The sequence below is a fragment of the Phocoena sinus genome, chromosome 19, assembly GCF_008692025.1.
Source record: "Phocoena sinus isolate mPhoSin1 chromosome 19, mPhoSin1.pri, whole genome shotgun sequence".
NCBI lineage: Eukaryota > Metazoa > Chordata > Mammalia > Artiodactyla > Phocoenidae > Phocoena > Phocoena sinus.
The window spans coordinates 11,409,968-11,419,451 of record NC_045781.1 but is presented as its reverse complement, the minus strand read 5'-3'; the positions used below and the strand labels follow the sequence as shown (position 1 = coordinate 11,419,451).

General features: G+C 54.8%; 1 protein-coding gene across 1 annotated transcript; it reads left to right on the top strand.

The window, feature by feature from the left end:
- Nucleotides 1-5,448: 5,448 nt before the first annotated feature.
- CNFN (cornifelin) lies at nt 5,449-7,612 on the top strand. The gene is made up of 4 exons (XM_032613202.1): nt 5,449-5,498; nt 6,676-6,783; nt 7,241-7,377; nt 7,474-7,612. Exons 2-4 carry the CDS (start codon nt 6,678-6,680, stop codon nt 7,561-7,563), a joined length of 333 nt encoding a protein of 110 aa, XP_032469093.1. The 5' UTR covers nt 5,449-5,498; nt 6,676-6,677; the 3' UTR covers nt 7,564-7,612.
- The last annotated feature ends 1,872 nt before the right edge of the window (nt 7,613-9,484 follow it).

Below are 9,484 nucleotides of genomic sequence, written 5' to 3'. Positions count from 1 at the left end.
TCCTCTGAAACCTTTCCTGACCCACTAAACCCAAAAAAGACTCTCTTGGACTCCCCTGCCTCTGCCCACCCCTGCATATCAATATGTGGGTCTGTCCTCCCATCTGACCAGGCCTCCTTGAGGACACAGCCCAGGCCTGATTCATCTTGGTTACCACCATGGCCCAGCACGAGGCTTAGCACATTGGAAGCCTCAGGAAATGTTTAAGTAATGGGTGGCTGAGTGTGTGAATGAACGGGTGCGAGTGAGTGGCTATGTGAGGAAATCAATGAGTGAGGCACTTAATGAGGGCAGGAAGGACTGAACGCATGCGTGAGCAGGACGGGTAGGGGCAGACGAGAATCAAGTTTAGGGTGGGAGGAAGGGAATGGACGGATGAATCTCTTAGATTGTGCATCCAGCTCCCCGCTGTGCATCCAGCTCCCCGCTCCGCCTCAAGCCTCACCAAGGCTCACCGTTTCCCGTCCGAGCTATGTCCAGAACCCCAATACTGGGTGTGCTGTGAAGGGTTTACCAGGACAGCCTCGCAGAACGTGTCCACTCAAGAGCCGCTCCAGCGTCTAAGAAGCAGACCCCAACACCAACCGGCGAAGGCCCGGCCTCCTGACACGGTGGCAGGACAGGCGGGGAGACTCGTCTATCGCTGTCAGACTCGAGCTGTGGGTCTCGCCTACTAGGGAACTCGCCCTGCCCTGAGTGGCCCAGGGAGTTAGGAGGCGGAGTGTCTATTGGCTGGAAGATAGTGACTGACGTCGTGGGTAGCTTATCACAGCTCGACTGCCGAGGGGCGCTCGCGTGTCAGACACGCCTCTAGAAAGACAGAAATGGGAGGCAGCTGAGGGCGTGGGCGACTGCAGAAGGACAAGGAACGAGGTTTCCGGCTGCGCGAAGCCGGGCTGTTCGACGGACTGATCCTGTCCTGAGGGAGGATGAGAGAGTCCGGATTCCTTGGTCCTGAGGGAGGAGGAACGGAGGAGCCTAGACTTCTGAGTCTTGAGGGAGGAAGAGGCTGAGCGTCCGGATTCCTGCATCTTGAGGGAGGGAGGAGCTGGGAACCTGAACGGTCATGCTCTAGGGACGGGGATTCCTGGATCCCAAGAGTCACTGGCCTGACCAAGGAAGACAGATTTGGGGTTCGGGATTTTATGTGGCTCTGTATTGTACTGGAGCCAGGCCTTGTCCCCAGGCCAGAGTTCTGGGTGCTGAGGTGGGGCTTGGAGTAGAGATGAAGAGGAAAAGGCTTAGGGGAAGCTCTGGCCTCCATAATGCCCTTTCCTCATCCCTGAAAGGGAACCCAGAGGCGGGTGCCGTGTGCAGAAGGAACCCAGAGCAGGAGGAGACTTGAGACTCATGTGGAAACAAAGAGAAAAGCATACATACCAAATGAGAGATTAAAATGCTGAAAACAATAAAAATAATAGGGAATTCCCCAGTGGCACAGTGGTTGAGAATCCGCCTGCCAATGCAGGGGGCATGGGTTCGAGTCCTGGTCTGGGAAGATCCCACATGCCTCGGAGCAACTAAGCCAGTGCACCACAACTACTGAGCCAGTGCTCTAGAGCCCGCGAGCCACAACTACTGAGCCCGCATGCCTAGAGCCCCATGCTCCGCAACAAAAGAAGCCACTGCAATGAGAAGCCCGGGCACCGCAACAAAGAGTAGCCTGGGGCAGCCAAAGCTTTCTTGGTGGGTCTCTAGGTCTCTCTACTTTCCTTCAGGCCTTGAACCAATGCCTGCCAGAGATCCTGGCACATTGCAGGGGCTCAGCAAATGCTTACGGAATGGACGGACAAACATCCACATCTCTCTGTGCAGCTCTTCCTCTGTCCGCATGTGTCCTCACAACACCTGCTCGGTGTGATCTTGCATTTATACCCACACAAGCAGAGAATCCACACACGGCATGTGCAATTACCTACAAAGACACACATAGGCACACAATCGTGGAGTCACTCGCACTGACAACACACAGAAATATCCCTTTCCTCATGCAAAACAGACACCCCAGTTATATGCCCAGCCATAGACAGGCCATTCATCTAATCCCTACTAGGTCCATGAGCAAAGACTTGGTTTTATTCACTACTGTATCTCCAGCAACTAGAACATCATCATCATCCCCATAAACAGAAAAATGTTTCCCATGGTCCAGGTGCAATTCTTTACATGGATTAACTCGTTTAATCCTCTCAGCAACTCTATTCCCAGCAACCCATCTTGTAGATGGAAAAATTGAAGTCCACAGAAATTTAGTGGTTTGCCCAGGGTTTCATAGTCATTCAGAGGCCATCAAGATTTGAACTAAGTTTTTCTGGCTCTGGAGTCCAGCATACAAAGCAACCACTCAAAAAATAATTCCTGCCTTAATCTAGTCAGAATCAGGGAACTTTCACAACTGAGACCACACCCAAACACAGATGCACAGTAGGGAGAATCACAGGAGGGCAATACAGACGCGCAAATAGAAAAGACCTCCTCACGTGTCACACCCCAGAACACAGGAACACGCAAAGAGAGGCACATCGTGACAAACCCCACACAGATGCACAGCACCCAGAGAAGCACAGCACCCAGAGAAGCACACACCAACGAGACAGATATATCTCTATACAACACACCCAAACCCAGACACGGTGACGCATCCAGAGCTCTGAGTCCCTACTGTTCCGCTCCCAGCCCCATTGGGCTGGCCCTGGAGGATGCAGCAGGCTTACAATGGGAAGGGGGCCCCTTCACTTGCCTGCTCAGCCAGACCGGTTCCGCCAGTGCCATAGATGGCAACACCCGCCTTGTGAAACCCACGTTGGGCAACTGTATCCTGACCTGGACTGGACACCTGAATTCTGGGGAGAAAGAGGCTGGAAGCCTGGACTCCTGGGTTCTGAGGGTGTAGGGGCTGGGTACCTCATTCATGGATTCTAGGGGAGGAGAGGAGTGGGAGTGGGACCTGGACTCTGAGGAGGGATTCCTGGGTTCTGGGAAAAGACCCAGGGACTTGGATTCCCCTCTTTGAAGGTAAGTTTCCAGATTTAGCAAATAAAAATACTGGACACCAAGTTAAAATGGAATTTCAGACAAACAGCAAATACTTTTTAAGTATAAGTATGTTCCATACAATACTTGGGACATACTTACACTAAAAAAGTATTTGTTGTTTATCTGAAATTCTAATTGAACTGGACATCCTGCATTTTTTAATTTTTATTTATTTACTTTTTGCGGTACGTGGGCCTCTCACTGTTGTGGCCTCTCCCGTTGCGGAGCACAGGCTCCAGACGCGCAGTCTCAGTGGCCATGGCTCACGGACACAGCCGCTCCGCGGCATGTGGGATCTTCCCAGACTGGGGCACGAACCCGTGTCCCCTGCATCAGCAGGTGGACTCTCAACCACTGCGCCACCAGGGAAGCCCAACATCCTGCATTTTATCTGGCAACCCTGTTTGAGGGGGATGCAGGCCAGAAGCCTGGAGACGCTGCCATGCTCACTCCTCAGCCCCCAGCTCTCCTCTTCCTGCCACTTCCCTCCTCCTCACCCCCAAGCAGGCCACCTCACAGCTTTCCCAGTCCTGATTTCCTCAAGTACATGAGTTTCTGTATCTATCTAATTGGGGGCCCCAGGCTGTGTCAGAGTTGGGAGAGGAAACTTGAGGACAACTCATGTTGTTGTCTTGGGAGCCCTAGGGTCTGACCCTGAGTCACCTGCAGCCCATGGTCTGGACAGCTGGGGGATGGGGCTCTGTGGCTGCCTCCATGGGGTAAGCCTCAGGATGGGGATAGATGCTGAGAGAGGACGCAGAGGCTCCAGGATAAGGACACTGAGACACAGAGCTCGGGAAGAGAGACTCAGAGATGAGGAGACAGAGAACCAGGAGAAATTTGGAAACAGATCTGCAGAGATGAGGAAAGAAGGAAAGGAGAGATTCAGAGCCAGAGAGACAAAGATGCAGAGACGGGGGTGGGGAACAGGGACCCTAGAACAGAAGCAGGGAGAAGATGCTTCCCAGACATTCAGGCTCCCGGACCAAGTGATGGACACTGACAGACAAGACGCTGCGTGCTGCCCTTAGGTCTGGGGACAAGGACAGCAAGCCATCTGGGTGGTGTCAGGAAATTAAGGATTGTGGGGGGAAAGCTGGGATCCCAGACCAGCAGGGTGGTCCACCTCATCACCCCATACTCATACCCAGTGTGGTGACGGCACCACCTTCTCTGCAGCTGACACCCCAGTTTTCCGGTGCCTTGTACATTTTTGGAGTGACACCCGTGGTGGAAACCCCACCCAGCTCTAATTCTGCTTCCTTCACTGAATCACCTCCAACCCCGCCAGACCTGTTGAGGGGAGACTTTGGTGACTCAGGCCTCCAGGCCCCCAGCTCTTTCATCTCCCAGGAAGACAGCAGTCTGGGTATCCCAGGACCCCTACCCCACTCAGGGATGCAGCCTAGCTTAACCCCAAGAGTCTGGACTCCCAGCCCCCTCCTCCCTCAGACCCAGGAGTCCAGGGCCCCAGTCCTCTGCTCTGTTAGGACTCAAGTGTCCTAGACCACATCCACCTCCCTCAGGAACCAGAAGTTTCTCAGTCCCCAGCCTCCTCCCTTCCCAATTTGGAGTTGGGTGAGGTGTGTTTTTTTACTTTGGTTCCAGCATGGGTCACCCCCAAAACACACTGCCCCCCATGTGCCCGGTGGCCCTGAATGGGGGCACAAAGCCCCTTCTCCCCGGGAAGTCGGGGCCTCGCTAAGGATGGCGGGAGAGGGCCCAGTGGGAGCCCACTCTGCACTCTGCTGCATCACCGGCCTCTCTCCTCTCCCTGTTTCCCTTCCCTCTAAGCCTTGGCGTGGCCAGTGGCTGGTGCCTCCACTCACCTGACACTCCACCTTTCTATCTTTGTGTCTTTTTTCTGAATCTCTTCTCCCCCTTTCTTTTTATTTCTCCCCAGATCTTTGTGCCTCTCTGTCTCGGCATCTCTTTCTCTCTCTCTCCATGTCTTCTCATCTTATCTCTCTCCATCTCTCTGAATCTCCTTGTCTCTCTCTCCCCTCTGGGCCTCTCCTTCTGTCTCTGTCTCCCATTCCCTCCCTATCTCTCTTGTCTCTTCCTCTCTTTTGGTGTCTGTACAGCTGTGTCCCTTGCACCTCCCCTCAGCCTTCTCTCTCCCTCTCTTGGTCTCTCTGCCCACTTCCCTTTAGATCTCTACTCCCAGCTCCTCATCCTTGGACCCTCTCCCCCACGATTTCCTTGGTCCTCTGAGGCCAGGCAGGAGGCGGGAGAGGGGAATGAGGGATGGAGAAGGAGGAAGGGGAAGTCCCAATGTGGGGAAGAGGGTCAGCCAGACCGGCTTGGCTCCCTGGGCATCTCTGTCAGAGCCCCACCCAGGGCCACGTGGCCAGCCCAGATATAAGCAACTCAGTTCCCAGGTGTCACCCACACCTCTGTCTCCATCGTCGCTGTAGCAGTCCTGCAGGTAGGAGCATCTGCCCGCAGCCTTCTACTCAAAGGTTGGTGCCTCTGCTCTCTTCTCGCCCCACCCAACTCCACTCACGTCTCTCTGCCCCCTTACACGTCTCTGACTGTTTACCTCTCTGGACATCCCTGTCTTTCTCAATACCCCCTGTGACCCACCCCCTTTTCTCAACCTGATGGCACTGAGTTGACGTTGGAAGTTCTTGGGGCCAGTACCCCCTTTACTAACCCTCTTGGCGGGGCCATCAGATGTGAGGCATTTCTCTTCAGCTCACTGAGCTTCAGTGTGCTGTCTGTGAAATGGGCTTACAGAAAAACAGTACTGGGCAGGTGTGAGTGTTACTGGTGGCATCTCTATAGGCACCTACCTCTGATCTCTTTCTCCCCTTGTCTCTGACTCTGCCTGTCTCTGTCTTTTGGTCTTTCTCTCCAGCTCTGCCTCTGGTATGAGGAGGGTCCTCTGGGGTCTGTGGGCAGCTGTACAGAGATGGGCGAGTTTCTCGCCCCCAACCCCATACAACCCTATCCCACGTCTCTCCTAGCTGGCAAGCTGATATGGCTCTTTCTCCCCAGCATCCTTACCCCTGAGAACCCAGCCCCCAGTGCCCCTGCCCCTTGCCCTGACCTCCCCCAGTATCCAGCATCCCTTGGACAGATTCTGACGCTGTCACCACTGCCACGTCTGCTGTCCCCAACGGCCACCTCCTCAGGGCCAGCAAGATGCAATTTGAGATGCACGACAACGTGAAAGGCAAAGGTGGGATCGCTGGATGGAACCCCAAACCTTCCAGTCCCCGGAACATGGCCCCTTCCTTCCCCTGGGCACCATGACTTTGAAGACAGACGGCGCCTGCCTGCACCCCAGATGCCCCGACGTGCAGGGACCCAGGCCCCCAGGCCCAGGCGTGGAGGAACCGGCGGCAGGTCTCCGCCCCGCCCACATGTGGCGCCAACCTTCCCTAGACTTGCAGGCTCCCCGCCCACCCCACCTCCAGCCGAACCAGTTGTGCAGGAGGCACCAACAACAGGAACAGACTGGGATGTCGATGCCCAGATGTGGCATAAAGAACGGGGGAGGCACAGTGGTGTCCCCTCAGTGGGCGGCCTGGTGGCCTCGCCCGGACTGCCCGGCCGAGGGAGGGGCTGCATAGGTGCAAGGGCCCAGGAGGTGCTGCGAAGCTGCCCGCTGACCCCAGCCTCTCCCCTCCGCAGCCATGTCCTACCCAGTGACCAGCCAGCCCCAGGGTGCCAGCAGCTACCAGTGCCAGCTCAGTGACTGGAACACCACTCTCATGGACTGCTGCAGTGACATGCCCATCTGTGAGTGCCCGCCGCCCCCTCTCCAGGCCCGGGGAAAGAGCGGGAAGGGAGCGAAGGTCACCCCCAGCCCCTTCCTCGCCCTACTAACCCCACTCCCTGTCTCCTTCCTTGGACCCTGAATTCCCAGTCTCTAACCCTCATGCCTTCCTGGGACGCCCGACACTCCCTAGGATCCCGGCCTCACACCTTCCAACTTCCACTGGGACCCTCAACGTCCCCCTTGCACCCTCACTTGTCTTCCTTGGGTCCCCAACTCCCCCTTCAAACCTTATTTCCCAATCTTGAAACCCCACTTTTCGGACCCCTAATTCCCTCTGGGACCCTCACTTCCACCAACACTCAGCTGCCTCTGGGCCCCTCAACCGCGCGCCGCGGACCCCGCCTCGCCCCTCCCCGAGGCAGAGCCGGCCGGTGGCACCCGGTGGGCCCCGCCCTTAGAGCCCCGCCTCCCCTGCAGGTCTGTGCGGCACTTTCGTCCCTCTGTGCCTCGCCTGCCGCATCTCCGACGACTTCGGCGAGTGCTGCGGCACTCCCTGCCTGCCCGGAAGCCTGAACTCCCTGCGCACCGGCATGCGCGAGCGCTACCACATCCAGGTACGCGCCGGGCCCGGGACCGCAGGAGCCGAGGGCTGGGGACGGGCCTCCTGGGATGCAAGTTAGGACTGCTAACCTCTTTCTCCCACCCTCCAGGGCTCTATCGCGAAAGATTGGGCGGCCCTCACCTTTTGTTTGCCCTGCGCCCTCTGTCAGATGGCGCGGGAGCTGAAGATCCGAGAGTAAAGACGTTCCCCTCACCTTTCTCCTTTTCCACCCGTCACGCCTGCCCTCCTCTGCCTTCTCCTGGGAGGTCCTGACCCTCCGCCCTATCCCGCTACCAGAAATGCACCCACAATAAAAAAAAAAAACCTAAAAACCGACTCCGCCTACATCCTTTTTTGTCCCAGGGAAGGAATCTGGGTGGAGAAGGAGGTTTGGTGAAGGAGGCAGGGACACAGGGAACATGCCTAGGTGTGGAAGGAGTTCCAGAGTCGAGTCAGATGCTTGACCCGGATCTGCTGTGTGCGACATTGGCAAGTCTCTTCCCTCACTAAGCCAGGGAGTCCTCACCAACAAAGTAAAACCGCCAACTCCCTAGCTGCCTACCTGAAGCTCTGCCCAGAGCCTGAAAATTAGCAAAACCAGAAAGGCTGTCTGAGGACTGTCCAGGTACCAACCATTCAAAGAAAAAATTAGGAGAGCCCCCCTGCTCATTCAATACCTGTGGACTCTTGGCCTGCACACAATCCTAACAGATGCAGAGGCTCTTTGTCTTCAAAGCACAGAACTGTCAGGTTTAAGACTCTCTAGAGCTGAAAGGCATACTCAAGGATCATACAATTCAATCCACCCCCTTTATTGAAAAGCAACTAGCAGATTAGAAAATGTTTGGGTCTCAAAGTTGGACAGACCTGGGATTCAATCTTGACTCTTGCCACGTACCAGCTGTGTTCTCTTAGTAAATTAATAAACCTGAGTCTGTTTCTCCCTCTGAGGTTAATCCCTAATATGTCGTATGGCTACTGTGAGAGCAAGAGATGGAACAGATGGAAAGACCAGAGTCAATTTAACAAACTGTTGTTAATATTATTATTATGTAATAATTTATAACTATTCTAATATTAATATATTATTTGTATTATTTGCTATTCTTCTCTCTCTCTGTGTATTCAACCATCGAGTGACATTCTTCACTTGGAATGTCTAATAGGCATCTTAAGTTTAACGTGTCTAAGACCTGACCCCTGACTCCCCACCGCCCCAAGTCTGCTCTTCCCACAGTCTTCCTCATCTCAGGAAATAGCAAATCCCATCCCTTCTGTTGCCCACTTTCTCTCTCACCCAGTATCCAAACTGTCAACAAATTCTGTTGGTTCTACTTTCAGAACAGATCCAGAATCTCCCTTCTCCCCATTCTACTGCGCCTCCTTGTTCCAACCACCCTCCTCTTCGGCCTAAACAAATGCAGTGGCTCCTCGCTGGGCTTCCTGCCCTAACTCCACCCTTTTAGTCTCTTCCCCACGGAGAAGCCCTGTGGACATCTGAAATAGATCACATGCCTCCTGGGCTCAGAACCCTCTGCTGCCTCCTCCTGCACGTAGTAAAAGCCAGAGTCCTCACGGTGGCTCAAGGACCCACACAATCTCTCTCTTATTCCCTCTGTGACCTTACCTCCTCTTTATTCTCTCTACTCCACGAGGCTCTTGGTTGTTTCTCTAAGATGTTAGGCACGCTCCCACGTCAGGATCCTTGCACTGGCTGTTCCCTCAACTCGAAATTCTCTTTCCTCAGGTGTCCCTATGGCTCACTCTTTCACTTCTGCTCACGTGTCACCTTAAGAGTGAGGCCCGGGACTTCCCTGGTGGCGCAGATGGTTAAGAATCCGCCTGCCAATGCAGGGGACATGGGTTCCATCCCTGGTCCGGGAAGATCCCACGTGCTGCAGGGAAACTAAGCCCGTGCGCCACAACTACTGAGCCTGCACTCTAGAGCCCGCGAGCCACAACTACTGAAAACCACGCTCCTAGAGCCAGGGCTCCGCAACAAGAGAAGCCACTGCAATGAGAAGCCCCTGCACCGCAACGAAGAGTAACCCCAGCTTGCTGCAACTAGAGAAAGCCTGCACGCACTGATGAAGACCCAACGCAGCCAAAAATATTTTTTT

Excerpts from the sequence above, each read along its gene's own strand:
- CNFN (XM_032613202.1), top strand. The coding sequence starts at position 6,678 with ATGTCCTACCCAGTGACCAGCCAGCCCCAGGGTGCCAGCAGCTACCAG. Across the intron at positions 6,784-7,240 it reads CTGCAGTGACATGCCCATCT|GTCTGTGCGGCACTTTCGTC; the intron begins GTGAGTGCCCGC and ends CCTCCCCTGCAG. Across the intron at positions 7,378-7,473 it reads GCGAGCGCTACCACATCCAG|GGCTCTATCGCGAAAGATTG; the intron begins GTACGCGCCGGG and ends CCCACCCTCCAG.